The sequence below is a fragment of the Miniopterus schreibersii genome (assembly GCF_964146895.1).
Source record: "Miniopterus schreibersii genome assembly, chromosome: 14".
NCBI classification, from domain to species: Eukaryota; Metazoa; Chordata; class Mammalia; order Chiroptera; family Miniopteridae; genus Miniopterus; species Miniopterus schreibersii.
Genome location: NC_138114.1, coordinates 11,839,565 through 11,862,797, shown reverse-complemented (window position 1 = coordinate 11,862,797; position 23,233 = coordinate 11,839,565). Strand labels below are relative to the sequence as shown.

The window sequence follows — 23,233 nt, the reverse complement described above, 5'->3', positions numbered from 1 at the left end:
CTTTATTGCCTCCTCGGGTTCTTTGTAATGTGGCTCACACCTCAGGTTGGCAGCTCAGGAGTACTCATCAATCTTTTTTCCTTCACTGAGGTTCTGAAGGCGCTGAGCCAGGAGCTCAGCACTGGCTACATTCCCTACAAACCAGAAGCCAGCAGGCCCTGTATCAGAGGATGTGGCTTAGGCTGGGGTCCAAACAAGTCGTCTTGTTACCTCCTTCAGTTTAAATTCTGAGCTGTACCTATGTGGACACTAGGCTCCTCTTGTGTGTGACATTGAAGTCCAGGACCTGCTTTTTCCACCCCTGGCCTGCAGAACAGAGCAGTGCAAGAGCAAAAGGCAGCCTTTCCTCCCTGTTCCTGGGTTATGTGGGGGGTAGGACTGGGGGTGCGAGTTGAGTGCCTTCCCTTCCCATGGAGAAGAATCAACAAGTGGGTGAAGACCCTCCAGAGTGAAGGGCCCTGAAATCTGTATTTAGAACCAGCTATTCTGATGCTGCCAGCCGGTCTCCCTATCATCTGTGACATTAGGGATCTGTCACTAAGAGCCTGTTTTAGGTGAAGGTGCTGAGGCCTTCAGAGGTCAAGGACTTGCCCAGGGTCTGGTCATGTTGCTGAAGGAAGGAGTCTGCCTGGGAGCTCCTGGTCCTCTCCCTGCAGCCATGTTTGTGGCCCAGGCCTGTGCCAGGCCTCCGGTGTGTCCAGTAGTGTCCTTCAGGGCTGTGTCCACACTCCTTCTTGAAGGGGACTCTGTGGAAGTGCTGTTCTGATGGCAGGAATGGGAGGTGGGGGTGGGGCTGCGGGGTTGCTGCCTCTGCCTGCCTGGTTTTGGTGACTGTCCCAAGCAGGCTTTGACCATCTCCCATTCCTCTCGGAGGGCGGGGATGGGCGAACGGTGGTGTCCGGAATGTGCCTGTTGATGCCGCTCTGTGGGAAGGATGGTTGAGCGGTCTTAGCACCCATTTCTAGAGGGACGTGGTTTCCATGTCCCTGCTTGGCACTGCTTTCTAGGCACAGCAGCCAGGCCCCAAGGCTGCCTTGCGGGGACAGGTTTTGCAGCAGCTACTCCCGCGGCGAGGCGTGAGCTCGCTCCTTACTGCTGGCTGTGGGCCGGTGGTGTCCTTGCTGCCAGCGGCCTCGTTTGTTGTTGCCTCTGTCCTGCTATGCTCTGCCTTTCTTCTCACCCTGGACAGTGGGGGGTGGGGGGGCGGGGGGGCGGTGTGTGTGTGTGTGTGTGTGTGTGTGTGTGTGTGAGCATTCCCCTGGAGGCCTCAGATCCCTCCTTGCCCTGCAGGTCAGGGTCAGCTCGAGGCACCGCCCCTCCTCATCCTTTAGCCTCTGCTTTGGCTGCTCAGGGTGGTGGACGAGTGAGGGGTTCACCTGGATTACCATTGCGTTCAAAAAGGAAAGGAGTAAAGGGTGGGCCAGGCCCCCTGAATTCTCTTTTGGGGGCACCTCCTTTTTGTAGGGTTCTCTGAGAGGCTTTCGGGGATGGACACAATGAGGAAGAGTGGCCCCACCCTTCACTCTGCAGTTTACAGAGTGTTCTGTAGTTTAAGGCCAAAGCAGTGGTCTTGGTGGGTGGGAGTAGGCGCTGGGTGGAGGGGAGGTTAAGCAGGGGAGGGAGAGGGAGAAGGAGTGGGGTGAAGGCTGGGCTCATAGGATCTCCCCACCTAGGCCAGGGTGCTCCACCTTCCTCAGCTCTGTGAGGGCTGAGCTTAGGAGGTTGTCTCTGAAAATCTTAGGTGAACAAATAGGAGCCTTAATTCTGGTTGTTCCTCGCTGGCCACTGTTAGATTCTGTCCAGACTTGGCCTTTGTCTCGTCTTCCCCAAGTGGTCAAGTCCCCATTTCTTCCTTTGGCTGCTCTGCCCCAGGGAGTGGGAGGTGGAGGCACGTGGACCGTGGAGTCCTTGCCTTGTTCAGATCCTGGGGCTTATCATTTTTTTGTTTTTTCCTTGAGCAAGTCACATGGCCTTTCTGAACCCCTGTTTCCTATGAAGTGTAAGAACCATTGCACAGTGGAGAGGTGATGAGGTGAATGTTCGAGAAGGCGCCAAGCAGAAGTCTTTCAAAGATTCTCCTTTTTTTGGGGGGGGGGGGCTGTTTTCACAAAGTTGACTTAATCTGATTTTTGCCTAATTTATAGCTGGCGTTGGTAGTAAACTGTGTTGGACAGTGCAAGAACACAGGGAAACAAGTTGGGGAATCCCGGAGGCTTCATTCTCTCCTCGGGGAGCAGGTTTGGGGGAGGTGTTTTGAAACTGAACCTGCTGCCTCATGGCTCCCACATCTCTCCACAGATCCTGCTTCTCGGAAGATGCACTATTATAGATACTCCAACGCTGAGGTCAGCTGCTGGTACAAATACCTTCTCTTCAGTTACAACATCGTCTTCTGGGTGAGTGGAGGAGACCAGTGGCATTCCCTTGCTTAGCCCTTTGTTAGTAAATCACGATTCTTCAGTTCACATATTTTGGATTTGGCAGGCCCTCTGAGGCTCTGCATGGGATGGTGGGCAGGGTTGATGAGCCCTGCTCTAGCAACAAGTAAATTATGTAATAGACCCTTAAGTGCTGTGATGGGGAAGGCCAAGGTCATTGAAAACCAGACTGAGTGGTCAGGTAGTCTGGTGAATAAATACCAGACTACCCCATTCTTGGGGGTTCAGGAAGGCTTGGGGCTCTGGCTAGGATATGTGTTTGTCTCCCCCACCCCTGCCCTAGGAATGCCCCAGTGAGTCATTGGAGCAGGGTATTTTGTGTGCATCTGCCTGTGTGCCAGGCCCTTTTCTAGGCTCTGGGAATTAAGACTGGGCAAGGGCAATAAAGCCCTGCCCTGTGGTGCTGTGTTTAACCAAATTGGAATTAGCCTACTAAGCAGTAGAGCAGGGAGGGAAAAACTCCTGGAGTAGGGTGGTCAGAAAGGGACATTCCGAAGAGGTAGCTTGTGTACTGAGACCTGAATATGAGTGAAGAGGCAGCCACATGGGGATCTGGGGAAGAAAGCACCAGGCCTGGAGAATAGCATTTGCAAAGGGCCTGAGGCAGGAATGAGCTTGGCATTTGCAGGGTACAAAGAAAAGGCCATGTGGCTGGAGCTGAGTGAGTACAGAGGAGAGGAAACAGGTGAGGACAGAGGCACGAAGGAGCCTGATCGTGTAGGAATGTACAGTTCTCAGCAAGCAGTGGAATTATTTTCTACTTTTTGTAGTAGCTCTTGGTGGGTTATAAGTTGGATGGTTTGGTCTGATTTTGGAATGATTCTGCAGAGTGAGGGGATGGATGGTGGAATTTGGGGGCAGAAGGGTTTGAATTGTCTCATAGCCAGTTATATAGAGATGTCACTTTCGTGTGTTAGTGACCGTCCTGGAGTTTTAGCTTCCATCACGGGAAGGGGTGGACTGGATGAGACCACGAAGGAGAGTGTGTTGACTGAGAAGAGGAGAGGTCTGGCTGTTGAGCCCTAGGATGCTGGAGGTGGGGTTTGGTGGAAAGTTCACTTCGAAGTTGGCTGTGAGTGAGTAGCCCGAGGTAAAAGGAAGCTCTGGAGGTTTTGTGCTGTGGAACCCGGAGAGGAAGCCTTTCAAGTAGGTAGTAGCAATGAGCTATCCCACAGGGAGATGAAGCAGCAAGAGGACAGACACTTGTCCTTGGCTTTGACAAGGTGGGGTTTGTGGGTGACCTGGACCAGAGCTGCTGCTCACTCTGGGGGCATCGAAACCCTCCTAGAGTTGGCGGAGGAGCCAGTGGGATGTGAGGAAGTGGAGACTGGTGACTCATGACAGTTCTTTCAAGGACTCTTGCCTAAAAGGGGAGCAGAACAATTGAGCATTGGTTAGCGATGGTCCAGGGGTTAAGGGAGGTTACAGCATGTGTGTGTTGCCAGTGGGATAGGTCCAGAGAGACGCAGACATTGATTCTGCTGTGCAGGAGGGCGAGGGACGTGATCGTGCACAGAGGCTTTTAAAACCATAAGCAGGTGTCGCTGACCAGTGTCTGCATGTGGGGGCCGATGGAGAGGAAGGACAGAACGAGAGGCTGTGATGCCCTGTTATGCCTCCACTGTGGATTTTGGCATTTCCTCTTTGTATTAGAACTTTTTTCTTTAAATTTATTTTTAATTGTAGTTGACATTCAGTAGCATATTAGTTGCAGGTGTGCAACATAGTGATTCAGCATTTAAATACCTCATGAAGTGGTCACCACCACAATAGATCTAGTAGCCATCTGGCTCCATACATAGTTGTTGGGACTGAAACTTATGAGAACAAGACAGACTTACCAGGACTTACCCGTCCTCCACCCTCGACTGTAGGGCACCATTTCCTGATGACTTATCTCAGAGTTATGGGAGTTTTCTGTCCTGGAGAAATAGGGTGGGATTCAGTGGCAGGACGTTCACCCAGATCTTTTCCTGTGCTCAGACCACTTTTTGCCAACGTCATCATTGCCCTGAAGTAGGGCGGTGCCGGACATTTGACATGGTTCCTTATTAGACGCATATCAGGGCCCTTCCTAGTGGGAGGACTGACTGTCCCATCCTCAAGACATATGGCTTCCCAGACCTGCATTGCTCCCTGTCTGGAGAGAGTCCTCTGGCTCCACCTGGAGTCCCCACCTGGCAGCCAGCTGCATGGTGGAGAACCACCTGGTCCAGACAGGCAGCCTCACACTTTGGCCACTTGTATACCCAGCTGTCATCCCCGCCGGCTGTGCTCGCTTGGCCTTGTGCGCTGACCTCTGATTCTCATCCTGACTTTTGTAGCTAGAGTGAAACTCTCCCACTGCTGCCATGGCTCAGGGTCCTGATGTCTCTGTATCTTTGGAGGCTTTTCTGAACAGATTCTTTGTTCTTGGGAAGCGTTACTCACTTGCCCGATAGTACCTTTTCAGCACCAAATTCAAACAGTGGAGCTCAGGAATCCAGAATTGTAGCTGTCTATTTGGTGATGGAAGACTGCTGCAGCTTGATGGGAGTTTTGCAGAATTGGCAAGGCACGTGGTTGAGAGTTCGTCATTCTTCAGTTAGTGTACACTGGCTCAGAACAGGAAGGGACAAAAAGGAACAGTCAGGAAAATGGGGCCCGAGAGAGCTTGGTGGGGAGATTCAGAGAGGGAGTCCTGGTGCCTGGCTGGGGGAGGCTACCTGGCCCTTTCCTGCTGAGTTCTTGGCGGTGATTTGTTGTCTTCATCTGCACAGGCGCTGGGAGTCTGGAGTGAGACCTGAGAATTGGGCGGCAGAGCCCTCAGGGATGTACAGGTGCAGCGGGTGGGGGGTTCTGCTGGGGGCCAGTCTGGACTCTTCTGAACTAGCGACCTTGCTAAGCCTCGGTGTTTTCATTGTGAAATATCCATCTCACCTACCTGCTACATGCCTCACAAGGTTGCTGAAATATCCAAAATAATATGCCAAGCCCTGACCTCCTTAGAGAAGTTATTTTTTTAAAAAGAGAATATAATGAACGTCCATGTTCCCATCACCTCGCTTCAAAAATCACCAACTCATTTCCACCCCCCACTTACCCACTCCTCCCTGGATATTTTTGAAGCCAAGCACAGATAAACCATTTTGCACAGAGTTTTTGTAGTGTTTGCTTTTTTTTGATGAATTAACCGTGAGCAGTGGAGCAAAGGACTGCCTGGGCAGGTTTGAATATGCAGAAGGCAGCCTTTTGTTCCTTTGACCAATTCCAGGTGCAGGAACAAGCACAGGTTTCATTTAGCAGTTTGTCCCATTCAGAATTATTTCCACTGCAACATTCTTCATAACAAACACCTGTAACAGTCTCACAGTTTTCTTAAGCCTCTCTCAGTCCAGTGTAGGGGCTGAGATTTTTTCCAAGAGGCTGGTAATGGTAATACTCGCTGAGGCTGAGAAGTGCAGATGCTGCTCGTGTCGGTATCTGTTCTGAACTGCATGTGTTACCCAGTGAGCATGGCTGGGCTTCAGAGCTTTCTTATCACAGGATGTCAGGAAACAACGCTCCTAGCCAACATAGTATTTTGAGGGCACTAGCATTTTTTACATTTAAAAAAAAAAATTATTATAATCACACTGGTTGTGTTAGACTGGTTTCTAGTGCAAAAGCTCACTTTGACGTAGGGAAATGCAAATCGAAACCATAGAGAGAGACCGCTCTGCACCCATGAGGATGGCTAGTATGAAAAGGACAACACAGCAGGTGCTGGCAGCGATGTGGAGAAACTGCAACCCTTGTGCACTGTTCATGAAACTGTAAAATGGTGCAGCTGCTATGGAAAATAGTGTGGCGGTTCCTCGAAAAGTTAAAAAATAAAACTACCGTATGATCCAGCAATTCCACTTCTGGGCATATACCCACAAGAACTGAAAGTGGGATCTTGAAGTGATATTTGTTCTCCCATGGTCACAGCAGCATTATGTACAAGAGCCAAAGGTAGAAAGAACCCAGGCATCTACTGAAGGATGAATGGGTAAATGAAATGTGGTCTGTAGATGCAGTGGAATATTATTCAGCCTTAAAAAGGAAGACAGTGCTGTCACATGCCACAACATGGATTAACCTTGAGGACACTGTGGTAAGTGAAATAGGCCAGACACAAAAGGACAAATGCTGTATGATTCCACTTATATGATGTACCCAGAGCAGTTAAATTCATAGAAACAGAAAGTAAAACGGTGGTTACCAGGGGTTGGGGGCGGGGGGGAGGGAGAATGGGGAAGTTATTGTTTAATGGGTAGAGTGTCAGTTTTGCAAGATGAAAAGTTCTGTGGATGGTGGTGATGGTGGCATAACCCTGTGAATGTCCTGACTCCCGCCGAGCTGCACACGTGAACATGGTAATCCGATACTCTGTGCACTTACCATAGTTAAAAGTGTTGACAGTCTCCCGGGACTTGCAGAGGACGGGTGGCTGGAGTGGTGCACCTGGAGGAGCAGTGTGCGCCCTTTCTTCATCCCCCTTCACCTGGCTCCCAGAGAACTTGAGCTCCCCGGTTCTCCTGAGTGAACCCTCTGCAGGGGCATTCAGATGGTGTCTGCAGTTCCAGGAGTGCTTCCCACCTCAGACACTGAGTTTACTCTGCAGAAGTTCAGGTGGAGCCCTTGCCTGAATCTCTTTCAGAGGAGGCCTGATTAAAAGTGAGAATGGATGTCACTTGTGAGCACAGACAAGTACCCTGCTACGGGGAGCAGAGACCCTGCCATTGCCTTCTTCAGTGATTTACAAAGTGCAGGATTAGCTTCTGAGCCTAATGTGCAGCCTGGTTCTGAGTGAGGGGCGAGCCATGACCAGCCAGACTTGAGGCTCCTTCCTTCAAAGTGATGATGCCTCCCCTCTGAGTATGGTGGACATGTAATTTATGGCCCAAATTGGGAACCTTAAGGTTTTAAGAGAGGTTATCAAGAATTTTGCCAGAGCAACAGGTGTCCCCCAGGACTGTCCCAAGTAGACCAGGACATGTGGTCACCCTACCCAAGAGAGGCAAAAAGCAAGCCTGACGGGGAAGGTCTTAAAGGTCAGCTCACTTCCCCTGCCCCGATCACAACATCTTTTTGGGCAGAGAGTCTCACTCTCTTCCTCTGGCCTTTACCGTGCTCCTCCCCTGGTGAGCTGATAAGAATTGCCCGTTTGTGAGCTGGACTCTGCCCAGGTGTTAGACCCCAAGGCCTGGTCCCAGGTCTGAGTGCAGGTGGTTTCCCCTCTCCCTCCTCTGGGTAACTGAAGCAGTCGGACAGGAAAAGGTTGGTGTATTTTCATGTAGTATCTTTTCATTTTCACTGCTGAGAAGAATTCTTTTTTCTCTTCAACTTTTATTGTTATTTTTAGTTCTTTTTTTTAAAATATATCTTTATTGATTTCAGGGAGAGGAAAGGAGATGAAGAGAGAGAAACATCAATGATGAGAGAGTCATTGATCAAGCCTGCAACCTGGACATGTGCCCTGACCGGGAATCGAACCTCGATCTCCTGGATCCTAGGTCGACACTCAGCCGCTGAGCCACGCCTGGCTGGGCTGTTTTATTGTTATTTTAAAATATGTCTTTATTGATTTCAAAGAGAGGAAGGGAGAGGGAGAGGGAGAGAGAAACATCAATGATGAGAGAGTCATTGATCGGCTGCCCCCTGCACGCCCCCTACTGGGGATGGAGCCCGCAGCCTGGGCATGTGCCTTGACCGGGAATCAAACCTCGATCTCCTGGATCCTAGGTTGATGCTCAACCGCTGAGCCACAGTGGTCGGGCTCAAATTTTTAAAGAAACGTTTGTAACTGCATGGAAATTCTACACGAGGCATCCCAACTACACCACACTCCCTCCTACGTGCTCCGTTTGCCTGTCTGCAGCCACACGGTTTCATATCCTGTGGTGGTGTCCTTGCCGTCTTGACGTCTGCATTTTCATAGCCATACCACTTTGTGTAGAACATCCAGGTTGCTCCAATTTTCCTGATTGTATTTTTGGAAATTCCCATATTGGACATTTAGGTTGTTCTCGTTTTTTTACTACCCCAGATAAGCATGCAGTGATTGGTTTTGCGTGATACAGATTCTTTCCTGTAAGGGAAAGAGGGAGACAATTTGCTGTGATCGAGCCCCAGGAGGGAGATTAAATGGGTCAGAAGGTGTGTACAGTGTTTTGACTGGCCTGACATATTTATATAGTCCAAATTGCTTTTCCAGAAGGGCTGTCCCAATTCCTAAGAAGTAGATCACCTTATTACATAGGGGTGTGTGGGTGTTTCTCCACGGCTTGCCAAGGCAGAGGTCCAGGGTCGCGTAATCAGAGGCTCCACTAGCTAGTTGTCACCTGCAGAGCTGATCCTGCAGGGTCTGGGCTCCTGATCTCAGCAGCTCAGGCACTCCTGAGGCTGAGAACCAGTAGGGATTTCTGAGCAGGGGCTGTTCAGGGTGCACTGCTGTTACTGCCTGGCCCGTGTCATCACTATTGGCTCACAGGACAAAGTTGAGTCTCTAACTGGTGTGTGTGTGTGTCTGCATCTTTGCCAGTACGTGTTCAGCGTGGCCCAGGCTGCTGGAGGGATTTGTCTTCTGCATCGGAGTGTCTCATTCCCATGTGGTTTGTACCTTTCACCAACCCCCTCCCCCCCAAAATGCTTTTTAAAAAATACCACTATTGAGGTATAAATGAGGTAGAATAACATTTAGTCATTTCAAGTGTAGAGGTCAATGAGTTGACAGCTGTGTACCCATGTAACCACCATCACCACAATGAAGACAAGACATTTCCACCACTGCAGGCAGCCATCCACCTGTCCCATCACCATAAATTCGTGAGTCAGAATTTTTTCTCGAATCTGACTTTTTTTTTATTTAAAATATATCTTTATTGATTATAGAGAAAGGAAAGGAGAGGGAGAGAGAGAGATAGAAACATCAATGATGAGAGAGTCATTGATCGAGCCCACAACCCGGGCATGTGCCCTGACTGGGAATCGAACCCCGATCGCCTGGATCCCAGTTCAATGCTCAACCGCTGAGCCACGCCCGGCCGGGCCAAATCTGACTTCTTTAAGTGATGTGTTTTTTTTCTGTTGTTTTCCTTTTTTAACTTCATTGATTTCTTTTAACATTTAAAAAAATTATTTTTTAATTGATTTTATTGATTTCTCCTCTTATTTTATTATCTCCTTCCTTCTACTTCCTTTGGTATCTTTTGCTGTTTTTATAGCATCTAAGGTGGAAGATTAGATCATTGATTTTAAATAGTTTTTCCTAGTGTAATTCATGCTATACATTTTCTGCATCCCATACATTTTGATATGTTTTCATTTCATTTGGTTAAAACATCTTGTGTATGCATACTCTGTATGTATTGTGTCTTTTCTTCCCCCCTCTGGCTCACCTCAAGAGTTTCTCTTTATTTCATAGAAAGGAAGAGGGAGAGAGAGAGAAACATCGATGTGAGAGTGAAACATGGGTTGGCTGCCTCCTGCACGCCTCCTACTGGGGACTGAGCCCACAACATGGGCACATGCCCTGACCAGGAATCAAACCGGCGACCTCCTGGTGCATGGGATCATGCTCAACCAACTGAGCCACACTGGCTGGGCTTTATTCTATTTCTAATAGTTTCATTGGATGTTTTTTATATTTTCTATTTCTCTCCTCATTCTGTTTACTTTTTCCTTTAAACCCATGAGCATTATTATGATATCTGTTTTAAAATCTTTGCTAATTCCATTTTCTCTGTCATTCCTATCTTTTCTATTACTGATTCCCCCCTATTATAGGTCACATTCTCTCCCTACCCTTTTGCCTCACTAATAACTTTGACTAGATGCTAGATAAGTTCTTGCACCTAAGTACTCTTGTCTTGTTCAGCTTGGGCTGACATAACAAAGTACCAGAGGCTGGTTGATTTAACAGGAATTTATTTCTCACAGTTCCGGAGGCTGGAAGTGTGAGATCGGGGTGCCAGCATGGTCAGGGTCTGGTGAGGACACTTTACCTGGCTTGCAGATGGCTGTCTTCTTGCTGTGTCCTCACATGGCAGAGAGACAGTGCTCTGGTGTCTCTTCCTCTTAAAAGGACACTAATCATGGAAGCCCCACCCTCATGACCTCCTCTAGCCCTAGTCACCTCCCAAAGCCCCATCTCCAGATGCCTTTCCAGTGGGGGTTAGGGCTTCAACATATGAATTTGAAGGGGAAAGGGGGTGACACCGCAAACATTCAGTTCAGTCCATAACACTTCCTTACCAGTATCATGTCCTCTGAGTCTGACGTCTTTTGTTAAATATTGTGTGAAGATTCGTTCATGCCATTGTATGGAGTTGCAGATCATTCATTCTCACAGTTGTGTAATGTTCTGTTGTGGCAATGTATCATTTGGGTTGTTTAGTTTTAGGCTATTAAGACCAGTTGAAGTGATATAAAAACAAAATACTAGGGTTGTAGACCTGAGCTGTAGGGATGCTCCCAGGGATCATGTGGCTGAGCTGAAGGAAATCCTGTGCTTGTCTCCAGTCCAGATGGTTTCGGTGTGATAGCTGAGTGCAGGACTCAGCTTGTGGGACAGACCTGGCTCTCTGCCTGTTCTCACACACACAGCTTTAGTGGAGCACAGCCCTGCCTGCCTGTTTACGGTTCATCTGTGGCTGCTTTCCTGCTCCAACAGCAGGGTTGAGTACTTGAAACAGTATTCGAAGCTGAAAGTGCTTCCTCCCCAGCTTATAGAAGTGTGGACCCCTGGCTTAGTGTCTTGGTTTTCCTCTTACTACTAATCACTGAACCATGCCAGCAATGGCAGGGACTGGGGTGGGGCTGGATTGTGGGTTCCTTCTCTCAGTTGCTTGGCAAGCTGTTTGTAACCTCCCTTAGATAAGTCTGCCCGCCTTCCTTCCTTCCTTCCTTTCAAAGGCCTTGACACAGTCAGATTCCTGGGCGAGGCCTGGAGGTGGTGGGCTCTATTATCGGGGAACACAGAGACATCTGTATAAGCTACCCCAGAACTCTGGGTAGTCCATACCCCTCCTAGTGAGGCTTCCCCGGCTGTGCTGAGCAGGGCACATGTGCTGCCTTCTCTCAGTGCCACCCTTCCAGCGGGAGGAAAGGCTGCTGTGTGACCCTGTGCTGAGTAACCCTGTGCTATGTGACCCTGTATGAGGCACTGGCCTGCCCGGGGCCACGTTTCCCTCCGTAATGAGGAAGCTGGGCTCCAACGTCCCTCTGGCTTCCAGACCTTCCAGAGTCCCACTGAGAAGTGGTTTGGTTTAGATTATTCTAATGTGGGGCCTTTTTTGTTTGTTTTTTTTAAAAAAATATGTCTTTATTGATTTCAGAGAGAAGAAGGGAGAGAGAAAGATAGAAACATCAATGATGAGAGAGTCATTGATTGGCTGCCTCCTGCACACTCCCCTGCTGGGGACTGAGCCCGCAACCCAGGCATGTGTCCTGACTGGGAATCAAACTGCGATCTCCTGGATCATAGGCCGGTGCTCAACACTGAGCCATGCTGGCCTGGCTAACGTGGGAACATTTTGAAAGAAACACTTCCTGCTCTGTGTAGGGTTCAGAGTGGCCACAGTCCCGAGGGGCAAGGCCTCCTGACCCCAAGAGACACCCTGGTGCTCCCCCTCCGCCCACGGTCTCAGGGCCAGGTTGGGATTAGAGTCTGGCTCTCTGGCATCCTTCTGGCCAGTATTTGAATCGTTGGCTTTGCAGGTGGCCACGAGCATCTCTGGTGTTCTCGGAACTCCCCATGCCTGGAGTCAGGGTTTCTTGTTCTGGAGCGGCCAGAACCATGGGTTCCACCTGGCGGGATTTATGATGGTAAAGTTTAAACAGCAGGATGTGCAGGGGCTTTGGCAATCACTGGTCTCCAACGGCTTGACTTTGCCGATTGGCAAACTGAGGTCCAAGGGAGAGGTGGCTTGCTCAAGGCCTCAGAGTGAGTTAGGGACGGAAGTGAAACTGTACTCGCTTCTTCCACTCCCCTCCCTGTGTTCTTCCCATCACTCTTTCCTGTCTCACTCGGGAAGCCTCCAGAAGGCTCTGTTTCCCTCAGCTCTGACTTACTGTTGTCTCCAGAGACCTAATAAAACAGATCCCTCTGGAAGGAAGGACCTTGTCTTAAGGCCTAGTGCGGAGAGTTTTCTTGGGGTAGGGTGGGGGCCGTAGAGCGTTTCAGTCCAGCACACGCTGGTGGTGTCTTGGAGGCCCCTCCGTCCTGTGCCCTGCCGCACCCACAGGAGGTCAGGCCGCTCAGAATGGCGCTATGCCTCAGGTTTAGGTCCATCACCTATGACACTTCTTCAGTCCTACAGCCCTCCTATGACCCAGGGATGGTCGCCTCATTTTGTAGAGGAAAACAGGCTTAGAGGAGTTCCTGGGCTTGCATGAGGTCCTGTAGGGAGTTGCAGGGTGGAGATTGGAGCCAGGACCACTACCTGGCTGTGTGTTCCCTCAGCGCTACTCTCTGCCTTGAGTGCCAATGGCTTACTCTGTCTTGGGTGTCCTTCTGGTTTTCTCAGAGGCTCCCACAGGCGGCCCAGGGGAAGGGGCTCGGTGAATGTTCACTTCCCATTAGCGGGGGCAGTTTGCAAGAACCAGAGGCCAGCGGGGCAGAATCTTAGAGTGTGGTGTTGCTGCTGGTGGTTTGCCTGGAGCATGTTGAGCAAAACCTCTGGGCCTGCTTGAATTGCCTAAGTATTTTCACACGCTGTGGAATGAAATTTCGCAAGGGGCCTGGGAAATTTGACCTGCGTGGCTTTGGACCCCCTGCAGCCCAGCAGGGCCTGGCCAGGTGTCTGCCCTCTGCTGTGCTGTGAACCTCCTTGGGTTCATGTGGTGGCTCACAGGCTGGCTCATGTGGTGAGTGGGTTCCTTGTGGCTTCTTGACAAGGCAGGGCTGGCCCAGCCCCGAGTGCCCCAGAGGGCCTCTCACTTCTTTCACAGGGTCCTTTGCCTAAGGTAGAAAGGTCAATGCTGAATCTTTACACTGGCAACCCCCTCTCCCCCAAGGATGCCACCTGCCCTGGTTGGGACACAGTGATCCTTACCACCTGATGGATAGCTGGGGTCCGTGGCTTTAGAGTTGCACAGCTCAGAAGCCCCTTCTGTGAAACTCCCTCGCCTCCGGGCCTCCTGACTGGCCCCTCTGCCTGGCCCGGGTGGCTGCACTGTAGGCTGTGAGATGATGGATGTCAGGAAGCTCAGGTTTGGTCTTACCTCATGGCCACCAGCCAGCCAGGTGACTTTGGGCAAAAAACAAATCGTTCTGTATCTCAGTTTTCCTGTTTGAAAAATGTGGGTAACAGTGCCAGTGTGATGGGTATGGAAGGGCCTCTGTAGGTGTGTTCAGGTTAACATGGTGCCTGGCACCCAGGGAAGGCTGGTGCCACTTGCCACACTGGTGACACTGTGGGGTACGTACCCGATGCCTCCCTTTGGACTTGGTGAGAGCTGGGTCCCATTCTTTGGGAGAGATCTTTATCAGGTCATGGAGGAGGCACCCAGCTGAGCCTTCACTCCCAGCAAGGATGGCCCAGTCCCATGGACCATCTATGTGAGAGAGTTCCCTGTGAGCTGGGCAAAGCAGGTGAGGTCCTGGCTTGTCACAGGGCAAGCTCCCAGACAGGTCACTTCCCCTGTCTGGTCCTTCCTTAGTCAGCTAGTCTTTAAAACAAGTGTTGGTCCCCAGAGTTTCTGCCCCAGGCCAGTATTCATTCAACCCATGATCTGACATGTGACCCCCTGGTTCCTCTCTTTTCTGGTGCAAATTATCTTTAGTCCTTCCTTTAAAACCAGATAGAAAAAAGCCCTACCCATTCTACCAGTGCAGCCCTTGTGAGAGAACTGTGCTCAGTAGTGGGAGCTGGCCGCTCAAGTGGACCGTGACTCAGTGAGGGGTTTCCAGGGGGCAGACTTTCTTCACCATCTCATGTGCTGCCAGGTGGTGGGTGGGTGCCCCGGTGTGCATTTAGGTGGGCTGTAATGCTTGTTGGGGACACTGGATGGGGGACAAGGATGGGTACCCTCCAGGCCCAATCCTGCTCTATCCTAATGTCCCTGTGTGGGACTTGGCCTTGGACTGGGCTAGTCTGGACTTTTGCTCAGTCCTCTCATGGTTTGGAATGCATTTGGATTGAGTTAGACACGGGAGTGTGTCTGGGAGGAGAGCAGGAAGGACCCCACACAAGGGCTGCTCTGGTCTGGGAGCTCTGGCAACTCACTCACTCATGCCTGCTCTATACCTACAAGGGCCAAGTCCTTCTCCAAGTTCTTGGGATACAACCCTGAACAAAACAGAAACCATCTCTGCCCTCAGAGGCATAAGCAGGAAAGACACAATACACAGATGATAGCTCCTGTGGTCTTAGATGGGGGCCATGGGGAAAATCAAGCAGGGAAGGCGGTCAGGGTGGGTGGGGAGTTGTCTACCTGGGACAGTAAAGGGAGACATCTCTGAGGAGGTGCAATTTGAAGAGACTGGAATGAAGTGAGGGAGGAAGACAAGACAGGATATGGAGGAAGAACATTCTAGGCCAAGGAAACTGTCGCATCTGTGGCACAGGATGAGTTTGATGAGTTCAAACTAGTAACAGTGTCCTCGGCGTAGGGTTGGGGTTGGGACATGGGTAGGAGATGACGGTGGAGATGTGGGTGAAAGCCTGGCCGTGTAGGCCCTTGTGGGCTGTGGTAAGGGGTTTGAATTTTATTCTAAGTGTAAAAGGAAGTTATTGCAGGGTTTGGAGGAGTGCAGTTATATGTCCTTTGTTTTTAAAGGATTGTTCTAGTCGCTGGGTACCTGTGAGGAGATGGTGAGCAGGCGCCTGAGGCGGTGGAGCATGGACAGGTGGGAGCAGAGTCAAGAAGAAAACTGTCCAGATACACTGAATTTTGGAGGTAGAACCAACAGAGGGTCCCCTTAAGATGAGTTAGGAGTTGGAGGAAAAGAGTCATCAAGCATGAGGTCTAGGTTTTCTGTCTTCAACAAATGAGTAGATGGACAGTGGTGTCATAATTTAACGAGGAAAGAGTTGGAGAGTCGCTGGTTGGGGGAGTGGGGGACCAAGGCTCCATTTGGGGGCATGTTCAGATTGAAATGTCCTATCTCTCAGGCTGACAAGTCGTCAAGTAGGCACTGAGTATTTGACTTGGAGCAGCTGCGGCCAGAGACGTGGATTAGTGGTCAGCCATGTGCAGTATAGATGGAATTTAAAGCCTTGTGGACCATGAGGTCATCCAGAGAGCTCGGGAGAGAGGGCGGGGGTCCAGACCTGAGCAGTGAGGCTCGCCAGCATTTAGAGAACTCTGAAGAGGAGGGTGAGCCAACGGGAGGGGCTGAGAGGGAGTGACAGGGAGCGTGGAAGACAACTGGAATGTGCACTTTGTGGCCCCAAAGCTGAGTGGTCTGTGGAGAAGGGAATGACCAGCTGTGTCGGAGAAGACTAGATAAGCTGAGAAAAGAGCTCCAGCTTTGGCAGGAGAAAGTAAGTCAGCAGGGCCTTTGAGGAATGGTGGGGAGAAAGCCCCCGGGATTCAGCGGGCAGTGACTGGTCACCTTCAGGCTTGCTTACCATGCAGTGAGACACTGGGAGAGGAAGTGGTCATGTACCCCGTCAAGAAGACAAAGACTTCAGCTGGCCCGTCACTGAGGACTGGACAGCAGACAGTCACTGCGGTGTGATGGAAAGGACCCCGTGTGGGCTCCCAAGGGCACGAGCTCTACAGCATAGGGGTCTTGCCTCCGTGGCTCAGTGCTGGATCCAGCACCAGAGACGGAGCCTGACACTTGTTAGATGAGTAAGTGAATGAACAGATTAAACAGAGACTTGGGATCCAGGCCCTTCTCCACCGCTGCTTGGCATTCTGGTCTTGGCCCTTTTGGCCTCTGTTCCCCTTTGTGAAATAGAGGGATCGTGTCATGGCAGGGCCTCTTCACTTGGGGTCCACAGGGTGGGAGGGAATCAGCAATAAGAAGCCTGAAGCCTCGGAAATTCCCTCGGAAATCATGTGCATGTACAGATTTTCTGAAATTGGCCTGTTGTGAAAGAGGTTACGAACTCCCAGGGCTTTCTTTACAGGGTCTTTTCTTCCCCTCCAGCCTCCTGGGGTTAGCAGTGAATAGTGGGCAGGAACGTCCCAAAGCCGAGAATACACTTAGGAAAGCTGACAGCCATGGACACCTGGCTCCATTCTCTGTCACGAGTACTGACAGATGGCAGCTGAAGGCCAGGGTGGCATAAAGTAGTTTAACGGGAAAACACGAGGCTGATGGTATGCAAACCATGAGGTGTGTTGTTTTACATGGAAAAGTCCTTCTCATTCAGGAGTCTGTGTGGTGTGGGGGGTCATAGGAGGCAGCCTCGCCCCGGTGGGTTCCTGCAGGCGGGAGGTCAGGGTTGGGGATTGCTGCTTTTCTAGGGTGGGCACATTGCTTCTCTTAGGCCTGTTTTAATTTAGTAACTAACGACCCAGCCTATCTCGAGCACACATGTGTCCTGGGGAGGAGGCTCAGCCCTGGCCAGCAAATGGCCTTGGCGGCTGCTTGTCTATGCTTCAGTCAGTGTCCAGGACCAGAGGCCTGAGGCAGGTGGCAGAGGTGCTGGACAGCCTCAGCTGCACCGGGAGCCTGTGAAGGCACCTGGGGCGATGTCTTACACACAGACTGCACTGAAATGGGTTGGGGTGCTTGTGGAAATGGGAAGAAACAGGCTATAACCAGACATCTCTGCCTCTGTAGTCTCCCCAGGATAGTGTGTTCCTCCTGAGATCCTTTACCTCTGCATGGAGCTGTGGGGGTTGAAGGATTTTGCCCAAATGTTCAGGGAAGGTGGGTGTGGGTTATCCAAAGAGCCTTGCTGTCCCGTTGTTCTGGGGCACCCTGCCATCTGCAGGGGCGAGTAGCCGCCTTGCCCCCGGTCCACCCAGTGTGGACACGAGCCATTGCCATTCTCCTACTGGCAGTGTTGATCCTTCTGAGAGGCACGTTCATGGAGCTGGTTTCCAACCTAACTGTGTGTCTGTCTGTGTCTGTCTCTCTCTCCCTCCCTCCCCCCACCCCACCTCCCACCCCTGCTCAGTTGGCTGGAGTTGCTTTCCTTGGAGCCGGACTTTGGGCATGGAGCGAAAAGGTAGGTGAAGCTGTCAATAGGATCCTCAGCATCAGACAGCCAGACCCAGGTTGGTTCAGCTTTAATTGTCCCTTCCTCCCTGATAAGCATTTCTTGTGCAAGGTAATAGTTTATAGTCATTAGTCTTTACAGAGCCAGCTCTTGGAAATAGTTACTGAACTTATGAAAACTGCTTCCCCATGCTCGGGTCGTTGCTAGAGACCAGTGCTGGGCTGGCTGGGTTTTTGAGCTCTGTGAGTGCAGAGAACCCTCTTTTCTGTTCCCGAAGCCCCAAGTCACCCTCAGGCTTTGTCTGCAGCTGTGTCCAGGGCAGGCCTGGGGCTACCTTCTGGACCCAGTCTGTGCCTCTGGGAACAAGTAGGTCCCTGGGGTTTATCTTTAAGCTCTTGGGGAGGGAGGATGGAGAGAAGGAACAAGGTCCAGTGGGCAGGGCAGGAAACAGTGGGAACTAAAGCTTCCTCTTGAGCCTCAGGCTCAGGTGAGCTCACTCTTCAGTGGAGCCCTTTGCCTCCAGAAGGGGGAGGCGGGAGTGCCTAGATCTGTGGGCTTTCTTGCCGTGGTCTTAGAGTCTGTTAAGGCTACCAGGTTTGGGCACCTTCAAGGCGGTCCATGAACTCCTAAAGGACAGGATATGAGGTGCAGTGTCACTTTGTCCTAGTGACCTGGAAGCAGGCGCAAGTCATGACTCATAGCGACACCGTGTGGCCATTCAGAACAGCAACAGCTCAACCAGCAGAGCCCGCAGGGCGCTTGGGCCGGGTTACCTACCTGCCTGGTCAGCGGGGTTGCCTGGTCTGGCTGCTGCGTTCTGCTTCCTCCTTTGAATCCGGTGGAATCGCTCTGTCCATTTTGGTTGCCACTAGCCACATGCAACTATATATTTAAATTAATTAAAATGAAATACGAATTAAAATTCACTTCTTTAGTTCCACTAGCCACATTTCAAATGCTCAATAGCATGTGACCAGTGGCTGTTTGGACAGTGCAGATACAGAGCACCACCGTCATCACAGAGTTGTGTGGACAGTGCTGCCTTTGTGACCCCTTGGGGAGGGTGTTTTCAACAAGGCTGCTCATACTGAAGCCATTCCTCTCAGGATAGTGTGTTCTCCGTGAATTCAGTGCAGAGTCAACTGCCAGGTGTCCAGAGGCCAAGGCGAGGCTCTGGCATAGGGCCCTTGATAGGGCCCCTCAGGGCTCCCTCCCACCCTAGGCCTGGCATAGGCACCCTGAAGGCTACAGAAGAAGCATGGGGTCTGTCTGGGAGGAGCTCACAGCCAAGGTGGAGACCAGGAATCCTGCGTGGGCAGGCCTGGGGAGCTGAGGTGGACAGGGATCTGCTGGGCACAAGGCCTCTAAGGGGCAGGAGGGCAGGGACCACACCCTCACCTGGGTTTTTAATGAGATGATTGAGCCTCCCAAGGCAGGACCCTGTCTTCAGTTTAGTTCTATACACAGCCCAAGCCCCTCAGGGCACCGTGACTCCCTTTGAGGCTGATCCTGTCCTGCTCTCTGCTTCTTTCAGGGGGTGCTGTCCGACCTCACCAAAGTGACCCGGCTGCACGGAATCGACCCTGTGGTGCTGGTGCTGATGGTGGGCGTGGTGATGTTCACACTGGGGTTTGCTGGCTGTGTGGGGGCCCTGCGGGAGAACATCTGCCTGCTCAAGTTTGTGAGTGGCCCTGGGGATGGGGTGTTGGGGGACAGGCAGGGGGTGGCTCTGCTGCATAGGCTTTTACCTTATCTGAACTCACTGGTAGCAACTCTTACAGGCCTCCTTGGGCCCCAGCAGTGGTGGTAGTAGGGGGACAGCCCTTTGTACCCTGCTTCCCCACGGGATGGTAAGATTTCAGGAAACAATCAGCTGGTCCGGCTCCCCATCCCTGGAAGAAGAGAAGTTGCCCCTCTAGTTTTCAGCTCCCAGGGGAAGGGGGCTGCTGCTCCCAGGCCAGCCCCCCCTCCCCTTCCTTTCTGCCTTCCCTCCCAAGTTCTAAAGGAATTGTTTATTTGCTGCTCACCTTTGCCCTTCCTGGCTGAGATCAAAAGATGTTGTCAGTAACGTTAGGAAATCATTTCCCTCCTCCAGGGTGTATTGGTGTGCTGTGCAGAATCCTTAATTTGCTGGCAGAACTGCAAGTCACCAAGAGTTTAGTTTTATATTTAGATACACATTCATTTTGTAATACATTCAGTTAAAATTAAATAACACCTGATAGGGAAAACAGAATTGTGTTTTGCAACATGTTATTTGTTGAATTTGTTAGATCAAGCTTCCTCATTCCTGAGCTTAACTTAAAAAGCAAAATACATGTTTTTTTCATAATTTTTTTTAAGTGTTATATTTTGTATCTTGTGTCTGTGTGGATGGAGATTCCATTTTGGAAGGCCTCTGTGTGTGTGTTACCCTCTATCTTAGGCTGCTGTGTGGCCAGTGAAAATGACGGTGGGAAGGAGGCGTGTGGACCTAAGGCCACGTGGGTCCTTGCAGAATGCCCCCACCACTGGCCAGGGGCAGCTGTGCTTCTGGCGACAGCTTTGTGCGGTGGACTGTCAGATGCGGACTGGGCACTGATAACATTGACCACTCCAGGGCTGTCCGGAGCCTTGCCCGGAAACTCACGTGTCCCGTGTGATTTGAGTGACCTCAGCCAAGCTGTGGGCCTGTGTGGGCCTGTTTTCTTCCTAGGAAGCGGGCGACACATTGGCGTGGAGCTGTCTCATACTCTCACCCGTAGCTCTCCGGCCAGGAGGGCAGCGCTGGGGGTAGGGATGAGTCTCCATTCTCCAGACAAGGTGGAGCTGGAGCTGCGCGGAATCACCCAGCTGATGCTGCGGGTCTCTGGCCGGGGGCGGGAGGGGTGGTGACTCCGCTCCTCTCGTCCCCAGTTCTGCGGCACCATCGTGCTCATCTTCTTTCTGGAGCTGGCCGTGGCGGTGCTGGCCTTCTTATTCCAGGACTGGGTGCGGGACCGCTTCCGGGAGTTCTTCGAGAGCAACATTCGATCCTACCGGGACGACATTGACCTGCAGAACCTCATCGACTCCCTGCAGAAAGCCGTGAGTACCCACCGCCGGCGGCCCCGATGAGGCCGTGCTTTCCCGGGCCGAGCGTGTGTGCTGCTTGGGAGGGAGCCAGGCTAGTGGGAACGTGGGCCACGCCGCTGGTCCGTTTAGCTTTGCCGGCCCGTGGTTGCCCGGCGGCGCAGGCCTGCTCTTCATGTGCCCTCCCTCCATTTGGATTGGGCAGGGAAGTCCTGCTGTCCCTGCGGCCACCTTCCCCCAAGAGCCCAGTCTTCCCTCTTCGGGGCTCAGGCCTCTCCAGCCCTGGCCATGCAGGTGGCCTTAGTCCCCTGGGTACTGTGGGTACCGAGGGGCAGGGCTTTTCCCCAAGGCATGTGAGTCGCTGTCTGAGGCTATTCCTGTCCCTCCCCGGGACCTTTTCACCTTCCTGTTTGAGAGGGCAGAGCTCCTGGAGGAAGCCGCTTAGATGAGAGGAATGCGGCCTCCCTGGAACAAGTCCCCAGGGGTTGTCTAAGTGGTCGCAGGCCTGACCTTTTCTCCAGCTGGCCTCTGTGCCCCGTGTGTGGCTGTACCTGGAGGCTTGGACCTCAGCTGGCCTCCCCTGGGAGGAACCCACACCCCACCTCGCTGGCCCATGCAGGGCTCTAATTTGATCTGGGCTCTGCCAGAAAGCCTACTTCCTCAGAAACTTTTTATATGGAACACTTTAGTTCTGAGAAGGAAATAAATTAGGAAACATTAAAAATAACTATGATCTGTTCTTATTATTTACCAAAACTTGTTTACTCTTATTTCGTGTATCATGGGATACAGCCAAACCCCGCTCACATGATCAGAGAACCTTCCTGTGTTGTCAATGGTGACCCGTGTTGGTCTGTGAAAGCCGCCTAGACCCAGCCGTTTTCTGACGTCCCTCACTGTGCCCTGTCAGCACTGCCAGCCCCTCTCTCTTCGTCTTCATGTCATCTTGGGCTCACTGGTGTCAAGCCTGCCTGGGGCTCCTCCCCCACTGGCCCGGAAGACATTGTAGTTTCTCCATTGCCTTCCTTTCCTTTTAAAAATATAATTTCCCAGAGGTTTTCAGTAATTTATGGAACCTCCTCCTGGTGAAATATTAGGTAGTCGTTAAAGCTCTAGAATCATGGAGAGGTGGGGGTGGGGAAGATGGGGTTTTACCTTAGAAGTAAAACCCCAGAAATCCCGGTTGTGTGTTTGCTGTGATCGCTGCCGTGCCTGCCTGTGTCAGCTGGAGGGCAAGTGCAGAATGAGGTCTGCTCCTGGACTGGGCGCGTCAGGCATAGCGCTGCTTTCCGTATGTTTGCTTTTATACTTTCAGACAAATGGGGCTTCTCTTTGTAGCTACACCCAATAGTGGGGGGGGGGGGGGGGCGGGCAGAGACCCCAGGAGAGGACAGAGCTTTGACTGTGTCCCATTCACCCCAGTTGTAATTCTTCCCTGGGGAGTCGGCCTTCAGTCGCTGGTTTTTATAAAGAAGCAGAAAAGGTAGGTGGGACCAGCTTGGGAAGTTGTTAGGCAGGAAGACATCCTGCCCACAGGGTGTTCTCTGAGGGATAGGAGAGGACCGCATCTGATGTGCGGAGATGCCTCAGGACACCACTCTGGGCTGGGTGAGAAGGGAGGGAGCGCCTCAGGCAGAGGAGGGACTGGAGTTGGGCCTCTCCACCCTGTGCCAAGGCTGGGGCACCATGGAACCAGCCCCGAGGGTTGGACCCAGGAGTCATCATGGCACAATCTCCTTAGTAAAGGGCCTCCTGGCACGTTGCTCAGCATCTCTGTGCATGTGAGGCCAGTGGGGTGGACTTTGGTGTCTCTGTGAGATAGATAGGGGAGCACTTGACCCCACGTCCCTGAGACTGACCCTGGTGGTGAGTGGCCACAGGCCTGGCTCCAGAGCCCTCATGGTCTTGCTTTGTGATTACAGAACCAATGCTGTGGGGCGTACGGCCCTGAAGACTGGGACCTCAATGTCTACTTCAACTGCAGTGGTGCCAGCTACAGCCGTGAAAAGTGTGGCGTGCCCTTCTCCTGCTGCGTGCCGGACCCCGCGGTGAGTTGGCCGCCCTGGTGGGGAGCACATAGCCTCCCTGGCGCCGAGCAGTTCTGACTCAGTGCTGTGGGCTGCTACTCCTCTGCAGACGGACGATTGTCTGGCTTACTTTCCATGCTCGGCCCCAGGACTCCTGCAGCCCGAAATCCTGCAGAAATAAATTCTGGGATGTTTCTGCATGGCCCACCCTGGCTTTAGCGTTCTCGGTGGAGCAGGAGAAACCAGTATCACCCCTCCGTGAGGGCTCTCACTTGGGTGCCTGCACACGATGTTGTGAATGTATCCAGCCCTGGTCTGCCCTCTTCACTCTCCCTTCTCTAGAGAAAACGCTCAGTTAGAAGCCCACAGGGGCGGTGGGGGTACAGACCCCCTGGGGGTGGCAGAGATTCCACTCTGTTCTTTCTTAGTCACCTGCTTTCAGTTTTAGTCCACAGCCCAGGTCCTTGGGTTTCAGAAACCTGGGAAGGAGCCCTGAGTGTTTGCCTGAGCTGAGTCCGAGCAGGATGAGCCCTTTACAGAACTTGGTTCAGTTATCACGGGCCTGGTGCTGAGCACGGGCCCTGACTGG

At 51.9% G+C, this 23,233-nt stretch overlaps 1 protein-coding gene across 2 annotated transcripts in view; it reads left to right on the top strand.

Moving 5' to 3' along the window:
- Positions 1 to 23,233, top strand: part of TSPAN14 (tetraspanin 14) — a 53,270-nt gene that overhangs the window by 24,875 nt on the left and 5,162 nt on the right. The window contains exons 2-6 of one of the 2 annotated variants that reach the window (XM_081157794.1): positions 2,299 to 2,396; positions 17,525 to 17,575; positions 19,101 to 19,169; positions 20,462 to 20,632; positions 22,540 to 22,665. In XM_081157794.1, the coding sequence (XP_081013920.1) occupies positions 2,316 to 2,396; positions 17,525 to 17,575; positions 19,101 to 19,169; positions 20,462 to 20,632; positions 22,540 to 22,665 (498 nt within the window). In that variant the 5' untranslated portion in view covers positions 2,299 to 2,315. Of the gene's footprint in view, positions 1 to 2,298; positions 2,397 to 17,524; positions 17,576 to 19,100; positions 19,248 to 20,461; positions 20,633 to 22,539; positions 22,666 to 23,233 lie in introns of both variants that reach the window. The other variant, XM_081157795.1, reaches the window with a different exon arrangement.